Source organism: Chiloscyllium punctatum, chromosome 25 (assembly GCF_047496795.1).
Source record: "Chiloscyllium punctatum isolate Juve2018m chromosome 25, sChiPun1.3, whole genome shotgun sequence".
In the NCBI taxonomy this organism is placed as follows: domain Eukaryota; kingdom Metazoa; phylum Chordata; class Chondrichthyes; order Orectolobiformes; family Hemiscylliidae; genus Chiloscyllium; species Chiloscyllium punctatum.
In genome coordinates, this window is record NC_092763.1 from 21,599,824 (window position 1) to 21,621,033 (window position 21,210).

A 21,210-nucleotide genomic window follows, 5' to 3' on the forward strand; every position below is an offset into this window, starting at 1 on the left:
ATAGGTGGTATAATGGACAGTGAGGAAGGTTATCATAAATTGTAGCAGGACTTTGATCAGCTGGGGAAGTGGGCCAAGAAATGGCAGGTGGAGTTTAATATAGATAAGTGTGAGGTCATGCATTTTGGAAAGTCAAATTAAAGTAGGAGTTTCATGGTGAATGCTAAGTCCGTAAGGAGTGAGTGGAACAGAGGGATCTTGGAGTTCAGGGGTTCACAGTTCACTGAAAGTGGAGTCACAGGTAGATAGGGCAGTGAAGAAGGCTTTTGGCACAGTGGCCTTCATCAGTCAGGGCATTGAGTATAGAAATTGGGAAGTTATATTGTAGATATGCAGGGCATTGGTGAGGCCATGCTTGGAGCTTTGTGTTCAGTCTTGGTCACCTTGTTCTTGGAAAGATGTTATTAAACTGGAAAGAGTGCAGTAGAAATTTACAAGGATGTTGCTTGGACTCAATGGTCTGAGTTATAGGGAGAGGTTGGACAAGCTCGGACTTTTTCTTTAGAGTGTAGGAGACTGAGGGAAGATCTTATAGAGGTGTATAAGATGGTGAGAGACATAGTTAGGGTGAATGCACTCAGTCTTTTTCCCAGGATGGGGGAATCGAGGACCAAAGTGCATCAGTTTAAGGTTAGAGGGGAAAGAATAAAACTGGGGCAACTTTTTTATACAGAGGGTAGAATGCATATGGAATGAGTTGCCAGTGGAAGTGGGTATATTAACAACATTTAAAAGGCATTTGTACAAATACATGGATAGGAAAGGATGAGAAGGATATGGGCCAAGTGCTTGGTAAATGGGGTCAAATTGATGAATTTGCTGATGGAGTTTCAATTTGAATGCCAGGCCTCCAGGAATTCCCATGGGTGTCTTTGTTTAGCCTGTCCCAGGATGGATGTATTATCCCTGTTGAACTGGTGTCCTTTTTCATCTGTGTGTAAGGATACTAGTGATAGTTGGTCATGTCTTTTGATGGCTACTTGGTGCTTGTGTATCCTGTGACTAGTTTCCTGCCCATATCTGTCTGATGTAGTGTTTGTTGCAGTTCTTGCAGGGCATTTTGTAGATGGACATTTTGGTCAGCATGGAGCAGTTTGGGCTAAAGGGCCTGTCTCTGTGCTGTAGGGCTCAATGACTCTAATTGATTTCAAAGCAGTTTCAAATCTAATCTCATGCTTCTTGTTCAATTTCAAGGTGCGGGCATAAATTTCCTTGCATTTGCAGCATTTGACTGCATTTCATATACCTGCATCCTCGCCTACAGTCTGTACTACCTGTTTGCATCCTTCCAATCACCATTGCCGTGGGCAGAATGCTTCAGTTGGTGGGGAGCAGATGAAACATGCAGCAGAACTCCTCAAGGTACAGTGCTCAATTCTATTGGGGCAAGTACAGACACTGATTGCTCATTCTATCAATCTGAATGAGTGAGAGAAATGGACAATAGTTTCATGGCCATACAGCAGAACATCTTGCATAGATGTCAATAGCAAGAATACTATGAATGAGTCACTGGACTTCCAAGGATAATCAATGATAACTTCTTTTTTGAATACAGGATAAGCGTTAATGAAAATAATAATTTCTGTTATAGGGAATTTAGTACACTTTGCACTATAAATATACATTATATCAGAACAGGCAATTGTAAATTGTCTGAATTCTGAACTGAATTTCAACTTTTCCATTAACTTCATTATGTTAAAATTGCTGACTAATAATGTTCTGACAGCAGTCTTCAGGCAGAGAATTGTACTACACAACTTGTCTGTGCCCAGTTGCATTGAGATGCAAGCTTCTTGCTGCCTGCTCATCAATATGGTCGGCAGGATCACATGGGGTTTATGACACAGGAATAGATCATTCGCCAATTGAAATTCTGCAATTCAGCAGGGGAGAGTGAGAGCTGTACAAGAGATGTATAAGTATTGTGTGGTCTGATATTTGTTCCCCTCATATGAAGACGGCATTTTTTCCTCTTGAATACAAGGCTGGCCTGCTCCTTCTGATGGACACTGCTCTTTGATGGCACTGTACAGCTATGATAGTCACGGGCAACACATGATTGGCTGGCTATGACCGATTGGAGTCAAAACGTATGGGGTTGGAAAAGCCAAATTCCCTTCATTTGGAATGGGGCTTATGTCCGAAACATTGACTCTCATGCTCCTCGGATGTTGTCTAACCTGTTGTGCTTTTCCAGCACCACACATTTTGACTCTGACTCTCCAGCATTTGTAGTCCTCACTTTCTTCCATGCCCTGTTGGGTCAGTGGAAGAACAAAGATTCTGCATACACCATTTGACGATTAATTCCTGAGGCATTTTCTAGTCGAGGTAGCAAAGCTGCAGAACACCAGCAGAGTCAAGTCTTGCCAGAATCTATCCCCGACCCCTCTCCCCGCCTCACGCTCTCTGTTTCACTTCTCTGCATCCGATAGGCACATTTTTATTTCATCTAATTGCTTCAGATTTATATCCCCACAGAAACATTTAAAATCTGTTTTTATGTCTGTCTTGCTAGCTGACTCTCATTTTCAGTTTTCTTTCCTTATCCTTTACTGAAGTCTACAATACCCCAAACCCAGCACACTACCTTTTTAGGGCAACATTATAAGATTTTAAATTGCATTGAATGTTGTCTTTATATGTTTTTTTCACCACAGTTGGACTACATTTTCTGTGCAGTGTTTTTGCCTTAAAGGAATTTATATTCAGTGCAGATTTTGCATTAATTTATATTCATCACAGGTTGTCCTGAAATTCTGGTCCTGCTTGCTTACCATCTTAACTTTTAATTGAGTTTCCCAGTCTATCGTAGTCTACCTGTCCGTTATTTGGATACAAGGCCCGAGATTTGACCATCAATGAGTGTGAAAGCATTTCATTGTTAAGCTACTTCATATGACAGTCAGTCAGCCTTCCCGAGAGACTTTTTTTTTCAGGATATTAATTAGCCCTTTCTCATACAGAATACTTGATCCAAACTTGCCTCCTCGTTGATTATTGGACATACTGAATAGATTCCCTACAGTGTGGAAACAGGCACTTCGGCTCAACAGGCCCACCCCAACCCTCTGAAGAGTAACCCATCCAGACTCATTTCCCAGCATTTACCCCTGATTAATGTACCGAACACAATGGACAATTTTGCATGGCCAATCCACCTGACCTGCACATCTTTTGGAATGTGAGAGGAAACCGGAGCACCCAGAGGAAACCCACGCAGACACTGGGAGAATGTGCAAACTCCATACACATAGTCACCCAAGTCTGGTACTGTGAGGCAGCAGTGCTGACCACTGAGCTACCGTGCCTCCCCCAGTGGATCTAGAAAACCAACCTGCAAACATTCTCTGTACTTATCCTGCACACTGTTACTGCTATTAATATTTGCCCAGTCTAAATGAAGAATAAATTTGTCAATGATCAATGATTACCCTAACTACATGGAGCACAAGTCCCCTGACATTCACTCTGCCCCACACGGCAGCTACTGTTGGGGGTTGTGTAATTAGATTACTTACAGTGTGGAAACAGGCCCTTCGGCCCAACAAGTCCACACCGCCCCGCCGAAGCGTAACCCACCCATACCCCTACATCTACATTTACCCCTTACCTAACACTATGGGCAATTTAGCATGGCCAATTCACCTGGCCTGCACATCTTTGGACTGTGGGAGGAAACCGGAGCACCCGGAGGAAACCCACGCAGACACGGGGAGAACGTGCAAACTCCACACAGTCACATGCACATGCTTTCTCCCCCCTGAATTTTCTTAGATCCACCCAAACTGATTCTAGTTCTTGATTTCCTGAAGTTAGGTTCTTTCTCTCTACTGTCGTTATCCCAAAGTTTTGTTGTTACTGTGGTATTGATACAATTTTAAGTTATAGAGTCACAAAGTCATACAGAATGGAAATGGACCCTTTGTTCCAACAAGTCCACGCTGACCATGTTCCCAAAGTAAACTGGTCCCACTTGCCTGTCTAGCCCACATTCCTCCAATTCTTTCCTATTCAAGTATTTATCCAAATGTCTTTTCAATGTTGTAACTGTATCTGTATTCATCACTTCCTCTGGCATTTCATTCCACATACAAACCACTCTCAGTTAAAAATGTTGCCCCTCATGTCCTTTTTGAATCTTTCTCTTCTCATCTTTTAAAAATATGCCCAGACATTTTGAACTCCCCCCACACCAGGGAAGAGACCATTGCTATTCACCCTAACCATGTCCCTCATCATTTTATAAACCTCAGTAAGATCACCTCTCAACCTCCTACATTCCAGAAAACAAGTCGCAGTCTACCCAGCGTATCTTTATAACGCAATCCTGGCAACATCATGTTCAATCTTTTCTGAACTAATGATGTCAGCAATAATATTTGTTGCTAGATCATACATAATTTTAATTTTTACTCATAATTCCTCTAGTTTGTCTCAAATGCATTTGGAGTCAGAGATGTACAGCATGGAAACAGACCCTTCAGTCCAACCTGTCCATGCCAACCAGATATCCCTACCCAATCTAGTCTGACCTGCCAGCACCCAGCCCGTATCCCTTCAAACTCTTCCTATTCATATACCCATCCAAATGCCTCTTAAATGTTGTAATTGTACCAGCCTCCACCACTTCCTCTGGTAGCTCATTCCATACATGTACCACCCTCTGCGTGAAAAAGTTACCCCTTCGGTCTCTTTTATATCTTTCCCCTCTCACCCTAAACCTATGCCCTGTAGTTCTGGACTGCCGAACCCCAGGAAAAACACTTTGTCTATTTATCCTATCCATGCCCCTCATAATTTTGTAAACCTCTATAAGGTTGCCCCTCAGCCTCCGATACTCCAGGGAAAACAGCCCCAGCCTGTTGAGCCTTTCCTTGGAGCTCAAATCCTCCAACCCTGGCAACATCCTTGTAAATCTTTTCTGAACCCTCTCAAGTTTCACAACATGTTTCCGATAGGAAGGAGACCAGAATTGCACGCAATATTCCAACAGTGGCCTAACTAACGTCCTGTACAGCAGCAACATGACCTCCCAACTCCAGGCATCCTCGGATGCTGCCTGGCCTGTGTTTTTCCAGCACCACATTTTTCAACTCTGGTACTCCAGCATCTGCAGTCCTCACTTTCTCCTCCCAACTCCTGTACTCAATACTCTGACCAAAAAAGGAAAGCATAGCAAACGCCTTCTTCACTAACCTATCTACCTGTGACTCAATTTTCAAATAGCTATGAACCTGCACTCCAAGGTCTCTTTGTTCAGCAACACTCCCTAGGACCCTACCATTAAGTGTCTAAGTCCTGCTAAGATTTGCTTTCCCAAAATGCAGCACCTCGCATTTATCTGAATTGAACTCCACCGGCAACTTCTCAGCTCATTGGCCCATCTGGTCCAGATCCTGTTGTAATCTGAGGTAACCCTCTTTGCTGTCCACTACACTTCCAATTTTGGTGTCATCTGCAAACTTACTAACTGTACCTCTGTAATCTGGACATTTTGCATGATGTCACCATCTATTTCCCTCAGGTCTATATCTTCCATATCATTTACCACAGTAAATACTGATGCAAAATATTCATTTAGTATCTCCCCCACTTTCTGTGGCTCCACACAAAGGCTGCCTTGCTGATATTTGAGGGGCCCTATTCTCTCCCCAGTTACCCTCTTGTCCATAATATATTTGTAAAAACCCTTTGGATTCTCCTTAATTCTATTTGCCAAAGCTATCTCATGTCCCCGTTTTGCCCTCCTGATTTCCCTTCTTCTTCCTTTATACTCTCCTAAGGATTCACTCGATCTATCCTGTCTATACCTGACATATGCTTCCTTCTTTTTCTTAACCAAACCCTCAATTTCTTTAGTCATCCAGCATTCCCTATACCTACCAGCCTTTTCTTTCACCCTGACAGGAATATACTTTCTCTGGATTCTTGTTATCTCGTTTCTGAATTTTCCAGCTATCCCTTTACCTGCGAACATCTGCCTCCAATCAGCTTTCGAAAGTTCTTGCCTAATACTGTCAAAATTGGCCTTTCTCCAATTTAGAACTTCAACTTTTAGATCTGGTCTATCCTTTTCCATCACTATTTTAAAACAATTAGAATTATGGTCGCTGGCCCCAAAGTGCTCCCCCACTGACACCTCAGTCACCTGCACTGCCCTGAACTGGTGCTTTTATCAAAAAATTCTTCCTACTTCTTTCGGACACCACATTTGTCACTAATGCCCTGTCTTTTCCAATCTTTTCCAAATACAAACATTTCAGTTTCATTCAAAACACTGCTGCATCTCAATGTCTTGGCACTTCGTTTAGTACCTTTGTATTTTCTGAAGCTCCGACTCTGTCCTGCTGCCATCGTCCAACACAACTTGTATTTGGTTCATGTTCTATCCTGTGAATCAGAAAGTAGAAGAAAAGAGGTTTACCAAATAGGGAGAAGAAATAGATGAAAATTGGCAAAACTGTAATTGCTGTTTATGGAATCATGTGATACCGATGAGATTTATGCTGTGTGCTCAGCGGTCTGATTATTTTTTTCGATTTCCCTTATCCGAGAGTTTTGTTCTTACTATGGTATTGATGCACTTATGAGTTATAGAGTCATACAGCATGAAAACAGACCCTTCGGTCCGACAGTCCGTACCAACAACGTTCCCAAACTAATATGCTTCCGCTTGCCTATGTTTGGCCGAGATCCCTCCAAACCTTTCCTATTCATGTACTTACCCAACTATCTTTTAAATGTTGTAACTGACCTGCATGCACCACTTCCTCTGGCAGTTCATTCCTCTGTGATTGCCCCTTATTTTGAAATCTTTCTCCTTACATTAAAACTATGCACCCTAGTTTTGGACTCGCCCATCCTAGGAAAAGACCTATCCTGATAAATGTTTTCTGAACTAATGATATTGGTAACATTATTTGTTATTAGGTTGTATATAAATTTGATTTATACTCCGTGATCTAAGTTATCCTAAATGCTGCTTGTATTTGAATTCATGCTTTTAGCAAGCACCTCTTCCTACTTTTTTTCTGGCACCACATTAGTCACGAATGCCCTTTCTTTTCCTGTTCTTTCCAAATGCGCACATTTCATTTCATTTCAAAACACTGCTTTATGTCAAAGCCTTGCATTTCTGTTGCTGCTTTTGATTTTTCTGAAACCTTCCACCTCTAAGTCAGTCCGTCTGCTCTCATTGTCCAATCAGAGTGTCTGGTTCAAGTTCTACCTCAAGAACCAGACAGTAGAGGAAACAAGATTTATCAAATAGGGGAAGAAACAGAAGGAAAATGGCAAAACTGTAGTTGCTGTTCATGGGATGATGTGACGCCAATGAGGTTTGTGCACACTGATCGTGTGTGCTCAGAGGTTCATTCGATAATCTCTTTCTTTCTGTGTAAGTTCTTCAGCACTGAGCCCTCATTGGAAATACATTGAAGTCCTGTGGTATACTCTTGTCCATGTTCTTGTCAATTCTGAGATCTTCTGTGATAGATCAACAGTTATTGAAGTCATGCTTAATAACTGAATACAATATTACCGGTGACAAGCAGTTCAAAATCCGTGAAATCGACCATTGCAAACAGAGTGATCCCCTGAGCTGGGCTGCTGTGTGAGTGGAGCGTTCAGACTATACCTCTGTGTTCTGATCTGTCTGTAACCTTGCCCATGCAAAGGAATTAGACTGATTCAGACAGAGTGGAACAATGACCCTGATTATACCACTAGAAATTGAAATATAAGAATTTGAATAAAAATCTGGAAATAAAATGTTGACATCACTGAAAGTGACTGAGAAGCTATTGGATTATTGACAATAGAATTCCAGGAACAGCAATTACTGTTTTATATGCTGTTGCATTGTTTTGGAACTTTGGGGAAAATAAGTCAAAACAACAACAGATTTAAAAAGACAAAGGAAGCACATGGTGAGGTCAGTGCAGGAGAGAGAGAGAAAGAAGCTGACAGAGCAGTGAACCTGCACATTTACTGCCTTTGCTGTTTGAATTCATGTATCGCTGGACATCGGAGTGCGTCTGGGAAAATTAGCAAACAGTGAAATTCACAACTGATCTTGGAAGAACTGTTTGGGCAAAGTTCACGGCACAGAAGCAGATAAGTGTATTGTTTTTAAGTGTGACCTACAGAGAGTCTGCATTAGTAAGTCGAGTGGGTTCTTTCTTGATCATATGTTTTTTGAGATATGTCTCTTGATTAAACTTAAAATATAAGCCATAACTATTAATTTAACCTATGACAGCATTTTGTAGAGGAATAAGACTGTTATTTTCTGGGTCTGTAGATTGTGAAGGAGCAAAAATGGCCTTTGGTAGAGTGATATGCGCTTCTTGGCAGATGTGGGAGTTTAAAGAGAGTTTAAGGGTTACAACTGATTATATTTGCAATAAATGCTGTTTGTTGCAAATTTTATCAGATCGAATGGATCAGTTGGAGAGACCGAAGCAATGAGGACCTTGCAACTGCAATAGTATGTAATGGATGGCAGTTATAGGAAGCGGAGAAAGTCTCTGATACAGTCACAAAGATGGGTTAACTCCACGAAAGGCAAGTGAGGTAGGCAGCTAGTGCAGGAGCCTTCTGTGGCTATACCCATTTAAAACAAGTATGCTGTTTTGGAAAATGTAGGGGGTGATGGATTCTCAGGGGAATGTAGCACGAACAGCCAAGTTTCTGGTATTGAGACTGGCTCTAATGCAATGAGGGGTACATCGGCTTCCAAGAGATCAATTGTGTTAGGGGAGTCACTTGTCCGAAGTACAGACACACGTTTCTGTGGCCAGCAGCAAAAAATCAGAATGGTGTGTTGCTTCCCTGGTGCCAGGATCAAGGATGTCTCAGAGAGAGTGCAGAATGTTCTCAAGGGGGAGTGGGGCCAGCAAGAGGTCATTGTCCACATTGGAAACAATGATATAGGAAGGGGAGAGGTTGAGATTCTGAAGGAAGATGACAGAGAGTTAGGTAAGAATTTAAAAAGGAGATCTTTGAGAGTAGTAATATCTGGATTACTCCCAGTGCTACAAGCTAGTGAGGGCAGGAATAGGAGGATAGAGCAGATGAATGCATGGTTGAGGAGCTGGTGTATGGACGAAGGATTCACATTTTTGGACCATTGGAATCTCTTTTGGGGTAGAAGTGACCTGTACAAGAAGGACAGATTGCACCTAAATTGGAAGGGAACTAAAAAACTGGCAGGGAGATTTCCTAGAGCTGTTCGGGAGGAGCTAAACTGGTAAGTGTGGGGTGGGGTGGGCCGGGGGCGAGGTTGGAGTTGGAATCCAGGGAGATCGTGAGGAAAGAGATCAATCTGAGATTGGTGTAGTTGTGAACAGAAGCAAGTCAAACAGTCAGGGTAGGCAGGGACAAGATGGGATTAATAAATTAAATGGCATTTATTTCAATGCAAGGGGCCTAACAAGGAAGGCAGATGAACTCAGGGCATGGTTAGGAACATGGGACTGGGATATCATAGCAATTACAGAAACATGGCTCAGGGGTGGGCAGGACTGGCAGCTTAATGTTCCAGGATACAAATGCTACAGGAAGGATAGAAAGAGAGGCAATAGAGGAGGGCTGTGGTGTTTTTGATTAGAGATAGCATTACAACTATGCTGAGGGAGGATATTCCTGGAAATACATCCAGGGAAATTATTTGGGTGGAACTGAGAAATAAGAAAGGGATGATCACCTTATTGGGATTGTATTATAGACCCCCTAATAGACAGAGGGAAAATGAGAAACAAACTTGTAAGGCGATCTCAGCTATCTGTAAGAATAATAAGGTGGTTATGGTAGGGGATCTTAACTTTCCAAACATAGACTGGGACTGCCATAGTGTTAAGGGTTTAGATGAAGAGGAATTTAAGTGTGGACGAGAAAAAATTCTGATTCCGTATGTGGATGTATCTACTGGAGAAGGTGCAAAACTTGACCTACTCTTGGGAAATAAGGCAGAGCAGGTGACTGAGGTGTCAGTGGGGGAGCACTTTGGGGCCAGCAACCATAATCCCAATAGATTTAAAATAGTGATGGAAAAGAATAGATTAGATCTAAAAGTTGAAGTTCTAAACTGGAGAAAGGCCAATTTTGACGGTATTAGGCAAGAACTTTCAAAGCTGAAAATGTGTTGCTGGAAAAGCGCAGCAGGTCAGGCAGCATCCAAGGAACAGGAGAATCGACGTTTCGGGCATAAACCCTTCTTCAGGGCTTATGCCCGAAACGTCGATTCTCCTGTTCCTTGGATGCTGCCTGACCTGCTGCGCTTTTCCAGCAACACATTTTCAGCTCTGATCTCCAGCATCTGCAGTCCTCACTTTCTCTTCGAATTTTCAAAAGCTGATTGGGGGCAGATGTTCACAGGGAAAGGGACGGTTGGAAAAAAGGAAGCCTTCAGAAATGAGATAATGAGAATCCAGAGAAAGTATATTCCTGTTAGGGTGAAAGGAAAGCCTGGTATATGGAATGCTGGATGACTGAAGAAATTGAGGGTTTGGTTAAGAAAAAGAAGGAAGCATATGTCAGGTGTAGACAGGATAGATCGAGTGAATCCTTAGGAGAGTCTAAAGGCAGCAGGAGTGCCACAGGAATTGGTGCTGGGTCCTCTACCTTTTGTCATTTACATAAATGATTTGGATGCGAGCATAAGAGGTACAGTTAGTAAGTTTGCAGATGACACCAAAATTGGAGGTGCAGTGGACAGCGAAGAGGATTACTTCAGATTACAACAGGATCTTGATCAGATGGGCCAATGGGCTGAGAAGTGGCAGATGGAGTTTAATTCAGATTAATGCAAGGTGCTGCGTTTTGGGAAATCAAATCTTAGCAGGACTTATACACTGAATGGTAAAGTCCTAGAGAGTGTTCCTGAACAAAGAGACCTTGGAGGCCAGGTTCATAGCTCTTTGAGAGTGGAGTCACAGGTGGATGGGATCGTGAAGAAGGCGTTTGGTCTGCTTTCTTTTATTTGTCAGAGTATTGAGTACAGGAGATTGGGTTGGGGGGGGTGGGGATGGTTCATGTTACGGCTGTACAGGACATTGGTTAGGCCACTGTTGGAATATTGAATGCATTTCTGGTCTCCTTCCTATTGGAACGATGTTGTGAAACTTGAAAGGGCTCATAAAAGATTTACAAGGATGTTGGCAAGGTTGGAGGATTTGAGCTGTGCGGAGAGGCTGAACAGGCTGGGGCTGTTTTTCCTGGAGCATCGAAGTCTGATGGACAACCTTATAGAGGCCTACAAAATTATGAGGTGCATGGATAGGATGAATGGACAAAGTCTTTTCCCTGGGGTGGGGGAGTCCAGAACTAGAGGGCATAGGTTTATGGTGAGAGGGGAAAGATATAAAAGGGACCGAAGGGGCAACATTTTGATGCAGATGGTGGTACGTGTATGGAATGAGCTGCCAGAGGAAGTGGTGGAGGCTGGTACAATTGCAACATTTAAACGTCATTTGGATGGGTATATGAGTAGGTAGGGTTTGGACGGATATGGCAGGTGCGACTAGATTGGGTTGGGATATCTGTTCGGCATGGATGGGTTGGACCGAAAGATCTGTTTCCATGCTGTACGTCTCTATGACTCTAATACCTCAAATACCTCACTGGCAGACTGGCCTATGGTAAACAATTTTATCTTATCAAATGTGGTTATCCATTAACTGACATCTAAAGTGCCCTAATGACCTCCACAATTAAGATTAGCAGTTAATGCCTGCCCTCCTCATAATCTATACGTCCTAAGAATAGTAAGTAAATTATCCCTTACAAACATATTCCATATTTTCCAGATCCACTCTGCAATTTCTCTCTGGACAATGGATATTTTGAAATTGTTAATATAACATGGCTGCAGACAAACAATGGATCTTGTCCAAATGGATCAGAAATCTCCATTCCTCACCAGGGTCCAAGTGAGCAATACTGGGAGTAAGTACATTGTTGCAGAGAGCTACACCTATAACCTGCACAGCTGGGCCAGCAACACTTTCTGGGATGGTTAGTTGGTAAATGAGAGAGAAGTTGTTTGATTGCGGTAGAGATTTACATTATTCTCCCCTTGTATACTAACAGGGGCTCCTGCTTTAGTTTGTATTTCCCTGGTTTCTAACACTGCAGCTTTCCTTTCACAGGATTTTAGACCTTATCAAACATATTTATTTTCTTTTATATTTGGGTTTCAAGACTGATCTCCCTTTCTCTGTATTATCAATTGAATACAGTATTGTGTTTAACCCATAGTCCTGGTCAGTGAATTAGGGAAACTGGGAATAATACAATGTTTAATGATATGAAGGAGTTGAATTCACTGGGAGACACAGTGACTAACCCAGGTAGTTTTAACAGTGCAATGTCAGGCTGTCAATGAAGCACCGTCAGGAACTCCTTCAAACCAAATCAGCCCACAAGGGAATCCCATCAGCATTGATTGATTGATTGATTGATTGTTTAACAAAGCTGTATATTTTCATAAGTGTGTAGAACGAGAGAGAATATTTAAAACAACACCAAATTTAGTCTTTTTTTTAATACCACTGAACATTGGAATATAGTTTTAGAATGATGTTAACATCAACCAATTAATTTATATCAAGTCTTTGCCCTCAACATCAGCAACAAAACTGAAATATGTTACAAGGGCACAAAGAATAATGCTCGGAAAGTGACCTTTTATCCTGAGGCTAGCCTTCCATATTCTAGATTCTCCAGTCAAACAACTAAAGGGCGGGATATTCTGTTCTCAGAGCTGGTGAAAAGAATGGTAGATGGGTGAACTTGATCGGGTGAGAGGGAAAAAGCCACATTCTCGCTGTTTAATTAACCTTCAGCAAAGAATTTCTCCACATCCAGGTGCTGGGTTAGCTATCTCACCAGCAAGTTATGAGTATGATGGCTCATGAATAAGTGTCAGCACTTGCCTTAGATTACACAGTGTATTTTATGACATAACAGTAACTACGTACAGGTTACACTAACCCTTAATGCATTTTAATTTATTATCCGCCAGAGGTAGCAAAGACGTGTGTCTCCATCAAGAGACCAGTTCAGTCACCAACTGATTCCCAACCCAGAGTTGTGGGACATCAGCAGTCTGAGTAGAGATCTGTCTAGCTCAATCATTAACTCTTTCAGAGCATTAGTTTATACAATAGACACGTATGAGGATCCACAGAATTTTGTGGACCGATGTGTGTGCTTCCACAGGGGTCATTCTAAAGCTGACCACAGTATTATGGACGAGACCAGACCCCACTAAGGTTTAGTAGGAGATAGGCTCGAAATTATCTTAAATATTTATCTCCAGGCTAGTATAAGGTGCCATGTTCCAAATTTGATTTGATTGGTCGCCCACTAGGCTTTAATCAAAACCAACATTATCCTTATGATGCAATTAAAATACAAAAAGAATTGGCATAACTTTAACTCTTGAAATACTTAACAAGATAATGTTTTGCTTAAGCACGAATTATCAACTGTTCCAATATAGGAAACATCCCCTATCTGCCTCGTTTTAATTCTGAAAGGAAGCCTCTCACCTAAGACTCTAACGGCAGAGAAGGCAAGCTGTTAGCTCAGCAGCAGAAGAAACCATCTCACAAACTAAAAGAAAAACTAAAACTTTCCTGGGTCTGTGTGAACCCTGACTCCACCGCTCATGCTTCTTTTGTCTCATGAAAAAACAACACTGAGGGATATTGCCAAACTATTTATCAACTGTCTGCCTGCAGCAGACAAACTGTCCACTGTGGTAACAGCTCTCTGCAAGAGAAACAACAGAGAATACATCTTTCTTAAAGGCACAAAACCATCACAATAGGGCTACTGAGGAAGATGCCTCGACTGATCAAGTACCGTGCTGTAGACAATAAACTGAGTATCCAGCATCATCGTTGTTTGCATGTTCTCCACAACCTGACTTTACCAAAGGGTAATGTCTCAGAGGTGAAGAGATGAAAGCATGTGTGTTTTTATTTGAGGAGGTAGCTGGAAGGGAGGATGCTGTGATGGCCCGGGAGGACCAGGACAGACATAAGGAATACATGGCTATAGTCTCATGAACTAGGGAGTAGTATGAATACCTTAATGCCGTATGGTCCTCAGGGAATTGAGCTACACTGACACATTTCTTTGACCTTTCTGTTTGTTATTGGCAAACCTGCCAATTTAAAAACATTGCTCTCTGATTAACACAGGCAGAAAGCAATTCTCCACATTTACATTCCAATATCTTGCTGCCTTCAATGATCAATATAAAAGAACTGCCAACAACTTCTAATCATGTGTACTCTTTCAAACTATGCCATTAAATCTGTATTGCCTCTACTCATCACTTCTGCCAAAAAGCATCACCTCACATGTCTTTGGATGAAATCCGGTTTGCTATCCACCTGTCCATTTGGCCTGCATGAACATTTCACAGAGGTAAAATATCTTTTTGATTTTCAGGGGCTCCTTTTCCATTCTCACTCATACTTCCGTTAGGTAATGCAGTCAGGCAGTAACATTATCTTCTGTACTCGTGTTGACAAGTATGGAACTGAGACCTAACTCAGAAGCAGAATTTGAAGAATCCTCAATAATTATCATTCCTCCATTAAACATAAAGACACCACACCCACGGTAAGCATGAGTATTGTTAGCACAGCAGTATTTAAATTGGTATAATGCAATAGGCATAAGTTAGAAACTAAAGCTTTATTCAAAAATAACTGACGAACACTGCAACACAGAAAAGCATTACCATAACCTGTCCACACTGGTGAAGTCACAGCTGACACATTTTCATTGGATATGCTTGAAGTTGGAGGATTTTAACCGGGCAGTTATTATCCTTTTTACTATATCTTAGACTTGATAGATTTAAATTTAACAATTTATCCAGCACTGCTTTTAATCAAGCATCAATTCTCATTTGTATGTTTGAGTTCTAAACTTCTTCCAGCTGCCTTGTGGAAATGTTTCTTAATTTCACTCCTGAAGACTCTAGCTCTAATTTTCAGATTATGCTCCTTTGCCATAGACTCCCTTAATTGTTTGCTTATTTGATTTTTTTTTCCCAATATAATATCTAATTAGACTTCCCTAATGTTTCCTTCATTGACCAACACTTTGCAAAGTCTTAAAGTCATGAAAAGCACTATTAAAATGCTGCTGCTTATTATTGTTTAGGATCTCAATTCATGCAAAAACATTGCAAGTTTATCTATAACACAGTCCTCGGGTATTCATGGTATGCAAAATACTTTGAGAGATGTTAGCACAAAAAAGGAACCTGTTCTTATTGGAATAAATCTATTCAGTATATAATACAGCCAATTTAAAAAAACATTTCTTCAGCCAGAGAGTGGTGGAATTCATTACCACGGAGCACAGTGGAGGCTGGGACGTTAAATGTCTTCAAGGCAGAAATTGATAAATTCTTGATCTCGCAAGGAATTAAGGGCGACAGGGAGAGTGCGGGTAAATGGAGTTGAAATGCTCATCAGCCATGATTAAATGGCGGAGTGGACTCGATGAGCCGAATGGCTTTACATCCACTCCATGTTTTATGGTCTGATGGTCTGAAGTTGGAGCCAATTTGTAACATTGTCAGTGCTCACCAATTCTTGAAGTCTGGTTTCTTTCGCAATCTGATCCTTGTATATTATCCTTCACTATCACAGTAAACAATCCCCATAATTCACTGTATTCGACACTTAAATTGTGTTTTAAACAGTTGGACACTCGTCCTCCAATTCCATAAGCATCAGTTTTGTGAACCGGTTTTTTAGATATGTCAAATGTATTTTTAAAATCGAATATATAACGTACATTTGATTTCCTTCAACATTATCCATTATTTCATTAAAAATGATCAATTAACTTAGTCAAGTATGACCTGCCTTTTAAAATCATGCTGATGTGCCCCCGTTAACTCCATGAACATTTTCTTGTACACTAATCTTTTCTGTGGCACAACTGAATACTTTGGAAAATCCAAGGGAACCATACAGAGTGATTCTTCATTATTTGCAACCAAGAAAGCAACTAATAAGTTAATTGAATATGATTTTCATTTAGTAACTATGTATCGTATGATATGTTTGTAATGGGTTAAGTTTTTCTTGATAATACGTTAAACCATTTTTCCATCCATTGATGTTAGCTGTCTGGTTGGTCAGCTTCTATTTTCTCTCTCCTGTTTTTCTTGGAATGTAATGGCACATTTGCTAATGTGTAGTTCCCTGATACCATTCTAAACCACAGGGGATTCTGAAAAATATTCACTCATTGGTCCATTATCTCTGTGGATACCTCCTTTTCAGATAGGATGCTCGATCCCTTAGGTGCTGGAGATCTATTGGTATTTCATCACTTAGTTTCTTCCAATACTTTTTCACTGCTGAGATTAATTAGCTTAAATTCCTTTTTTATTATTAGTTCCTTGGGTATTTTCTCTTTCTAGCCTTGACTTGATACGGCGTGACATTGCTGGTAATCTGCAACTATCACACTATGACACTTGTATTCACTACTAGGACGTAAGGATGAGATGTGGCTATGTAGTACTAAAGAATTCCATCGACTTATTATAGCTCCTCATATTTACACACTTACACTACAGTCACTGACAATTGTGCGTTTGGACACAAGCTCAGTAATTCAAATGTACTGTAGTGTGTTTCTCAGCATCATGCTGCAAGAGGACAGAGCTTTATACCATTACATCACATGCCGTGATATATTGCTGGCATCATGACCATGTTCCGTAATGGTGTATCACACATTGATGTTGAGATATAACATCGCATTACCCTTTTTTCAAAGTCAAGAAATCACAAACCGATGTACTGAACTGCTTTATACAGGTACCTATTGTCCATTTAATAATTATAGAAATGCATAGAAACATTTATAGAGTCACAGAAATGTACAGCACTGAAACAGACACTTCAGTCCAACTTGTCCATGCTGACCAGATCTAGTCAATCCAATCCAATCCAGACCCAATCCAATCTAGTCCCACCTGCCAGCACCCGGCCCATATCCCTCCCAACCCTTCCTATTCATATACCCATCCAGATGCCTTTTAAATGTTGCAATTGTACCAGCCTCCACCACTTCCTTTGGCAGCTCATTCCATACACTTACCAGCATCCGCATGATAAAGTTGCCCCTTGGGTCTCTTTTATATCTTTCCCCTCTCACTCTAAACTTATGCCATTTAGTTCTGGACTTCCCCCACCCCAGGGAAGAGACTTTGTCTATTTATCCTAGCCATGCCCCTCATGATTTTATAAACCCCTATAAGGTCCCTCCTCAACCTATGACGCTGCAAGGAAAACAGCCTCAGCCAATCCAACCTCTCCAGATAGCTCAAATCCTCCAACCCTGGCAATATCCTTGTAAGTTTTTTTTCTGAACCCTGAAAACTAGGCTGATAAGGGGATATGAATCACTCCTCCTTTGACACACGTGTCTTAGATTGGTTTGGCAAAGATCTGCGATCCATTGTTAGATCATATCCACTTTGATATGCCAAATAAACTGACAATGGTAGGAATTGTTTCAGTGATGGTTGCACTCATCGTATTACCAATTCGTCAAACAATAATTGGTTGAACGAAGTTATCAGTCATGAGGATGTAATCCTCCCCATGCATTTTAGCATGTTAGTTGCTATTTTTCTCCAACGTTTAAAAAGAACGTTGTGTAGCTGTAGAGGTTACTGGGGTTGGTAAGTTTTGCCTTCAGCATGTGTCTCCATGAGCTGCTAGATTTCCTTGTTCATCTCAGGCTTTTATCTCTTTCATTAAGGAGTATGGACGAAGCTGAGGTGGTGGAAGTCTGGTCCCAGATCAGTCACAAACTCATTTAATGGTACGACAGGCTCAAGGGGTTAAATATCCTTCCTCTGTTCCTGTATTCATATCTATAGTCAGGAATTCAATGAGGGGGTTAAATAACCTCCCTTTGTTTTTGTGCATGGTAAAGCAGTCAATGAATCATTTCTTATGAACGTCTTTAAATCAATTTACAATCTGAGGAATTTCATCAATGCTCACAGTGTAAACAAAATCTTGAAGATCCCTTGTGAGATGGTGGTAATGCCCCTTCAACTGACCCAGCAGGTCTGAGTTCATTTCCAATCTGCTCCAAACATATGTAATAATATCTTTCAAAAGGATAATTGAAAAATACCGAGTCAAAACCTCTTAACATTATGAAGGTTCTCTGTACAAAGACATTTGACCTGAAACTGTTTTCTATTGTTGTTTTGTTCAGTAAAGTGGTTTTACGCCGTACGAGTTCAGTGGATGAGACTGGGGAGATAGTCTGGTATTTAGCCCTCTGTCTGCTTCTGGCCTGGCTAATAGTTGGGGCAGCATTATCAAAAGGAATCAAATCTTCAGGAAAGGTAAACAATTTAGTGATGAGTAGAATTAAAACAACTGTCAAAATACAGATTTATGTAACAATGCAACTAGAGCTTGCAAATTATTTGTGAAGTAGCTAGTTTATCTCCCAGTGATGTTAACAGTGTCTCTTTGGAGAGTGGGAGATTCATAAAAGTTATTTGGCACTTCAGGCCTGAGGGCGACCTGAAAATCTTTCTTCTGAGGGAAAGAACAGCAGTAATTCCCCCTGCAATGTGTCCCTCATTTTAAGGGTTTCAGTCTTTACATGAGTGTACATATCGTAACTTAGAAAAATAATGTGTGATTTAAATTCTGCATTGATTAAAATCCTAATGTCTTAATGTTTAGTAAAGTTGAATGCTTTAAATGGGGAATATGTGAATACCGAACAACTTATTCTCCCTGCTCAGGTGGTTTATTTCACTGCGACATTACCTTATGTGATTCTGACCGTACTCCTGATCCGAGGGCTTACCCTGGAGGGAGCCTCTAAAGGAATTGAATTCTACATTGGAATCCAATCAGACTTCTCCAAACTGGCAGAGGGTCATGTACGTACACCAGAATAATCCATAGATTTTCAGTTGCCTCATCAGTATCAAAGTGACATAATTGACAATTATAGCATTACACACATTGAGAGATATACTTCTGGTCAGTCAAACTCTTGCTGTGGATCTTGTACTTAATCTAAGGTTTTATTTTAAAATTCAATTTCCACCATGTCTGGATTTGAGATGACTGAAATTATATCCAAAAGAGTTAAAATCTGCTGTGGAACTTGGCTCTTTGGTGCAGTCCTTGGAGTGCATCACTCTCTCACAGACAGAAGAAAGATTTCAAACTTGACAGCTTCTTTTGCTGAGAAATCTCCACAGTGGTCTCATTTTATTGACTGGCAAATCTGTGCATGAGCTATTAGTGCCACAGTGCTGTGTTTAAATTTTGATTGGTTATTGATATGATCATACTGAATATCCAACACATTAATGGTTTATTTCACATGAGTGGTTCACAAGAATTATCATGGGATGAAGGGCTTGACATATGAGGAGTGGTAGAGGACTCTGGGTCAGTATCGATGATGTTGAGAAAGATGAGTACTTCATTGAAACTTATGGAATACTGAAAGAGCTAGATAGAGTGGATGTAGATATGCTTCCTCATAGTGAAAGGACAACCCTTGAAAATTGAGATGAGGAGTTTATTCAGCCAGGCGTTGGTTCATCTGTTGGAAGTTATTACTACACCTGTGGAGGCCAAGTCATTGAATGTGTTTCAGGCAGATTGAGTTAGATTCTTGATTAGTGAGGGGATCAAGCATTACAGAGTAGACACAGGAGAAGTCTGTTCAGAAGCTTATCAACCACATTCAAGTAGTTGAGCAGATTAATTGGGCCAAACGGCCTAATTCTGCTCCTATATCTCATGGTCCTATGGACTCCTGACGTGATCTGGTCAAAGCTGGAAGACAGCAGGATCATGTCGGGTTTCAAACAATCTGTCATCGTTTGAGGATTGAACTACATGACTACAGTCAAATCTATGCTGTCCCTTGGCAGTTAAAATATCATCTCAAATTTGAGCAATATCCTGGTGCTTCACTTTGGGATTTTGCTAAATTTGACACTACTTTTGACATCTGAACCTCAACAAGTTGTGAAAGAATGGTAGAGAAAGGAAGGCACAATGTAGGATGGAACAGAGTGAAAGGGAATTAGGTCTGAAGGAAGGTCACTCGACCCGAAACGTTAACTCTGCTGTCTTTCCCTTGATGCCAAACCTGCTGAGTTTCTGCAGCAATTTCTGTTTTTGTTTCAAATTTCCTGCTTCCGCAGTTATTTGTTATCATAAAATGGAATATAACTAGACTTTTAAAAATTGGACAGGATGGGATGGAATATCATGAAACTGCAGCTGTATTCCTTTTTTGTGACTGATTATTTTTTAACATCTTACAATCAATTCATCAATAAAAGTTGCAGTGAAATGTCAGACTAATGTAAACATGTTTGAGTCATGTCTTTAACCACAATATTATTTAACTGGAAAAGCAGAATTGTGACAAGAATTTAACCAATGTTCAGACCTAACTTTTAATTTAGACAGACTTTCTTCTCTTTAGTTAAAAGCCTCTATTTTAGTAATTAAAATCACTCCTTTGATGCTGCTTTGAATAAAAGAATAGAGGTCACTGGGTGTCAGTGCAACCAGGAAAGAATCAAGCCATTCAATTGAAAACATGATTTAAAGGGGAAAAGCATCAAAGCCTCTGGAAGGAATCTGGCAGTGAGTAGAAGACAGGGATACAATATACTGTTTAACAGAGATAGCAATTATCAGTGGAAAGTTAATTCATTTAGCCCCGCCATTAATTTGGGAGCCAAACACACTGCAGGTTTCTTGTGGTAAATACAATTGTACGTATGCAAAAAACTTCAGTGTGATTTCCTGATGTTGATGACTTTTTCTTGCTATTTTATAGGTCTGGAAAGATGCCGCAATACAAATTTTCTTTTCTTTGTCAGTGGGTTCTGGTACTTTAATAGCATTGTCATCCTATAACAAATTCCACAACAACTGTTACCAAGACGCCATTGTTGTCTGTGTTGTTAATTGTGGTACAAGTGTATTTGCTGGATTTGTCATCTTCTCTATCCTTGGACATATGGCTCATATCCAAGAGAAACCTGTTTCTGAGGTTGCCCAATCAGGTAAGTGCAGTGTCCGCTTTGCTGTCTTCTGTTGAAATATTTCCAAAATTGTGATAAATCTGATGGGCAAA

General features: G+C 40.7%; 1 protein-coding gene and 1 pseudogene across 4 annotated transcripts in view; one reads left to right on the forward strand and one right to left on the reverse strand.

Annotated features, from left to right (window-relative positions):
• The window catches only part of LOC140495621 (sodium- and chloride-dependent neutral and basic amino acid transporter B(0+)-like), a 228,720-nt pseudogene that overhangs the window by 71,508 nt on the left and 136,002 nt on the right, over positions 1 to 21,210 (reverse strand).
• The window catches only part of LOC140495744 (sodium- and chloride-dependent neutral and basic amino acid transporter B(0+)-like), an 80,270-nt gene that overhangs the window by 33,472 nt on the left and 25,588 nt on the right, over positions 1 to 21,210 (forward strand). For all 4 annotated transcript variants that reach the window (XM_072594794.1, XM_072594795.1, XM_072594797.1 and 1 more), the window contains exons 4-8: positions 1,195 to 1,362; positions 11,817 to 11,955; positions 18,292 to 18,424; positions 18,836 to 18,976; positions 20,911 to 21,139. In XM_072594794.1, the coding sequence (XP_072450895.1) occupies positions 1,195 to 1,362; positions 11,817 to 11,955; positions 18,292 to 18,424; positions 18,836 to 18,976; positions 20,911 to 21,139 (810 nt within the window). The remainder of the gene's footprint in view (positions 1 to 1,194; positions 1,363 to 11,816; positions 11,956 to 18,291; positions 18,425 to 18,835; positions 18,977 to 20,910; positions 21,140 to 21,210) is intronic.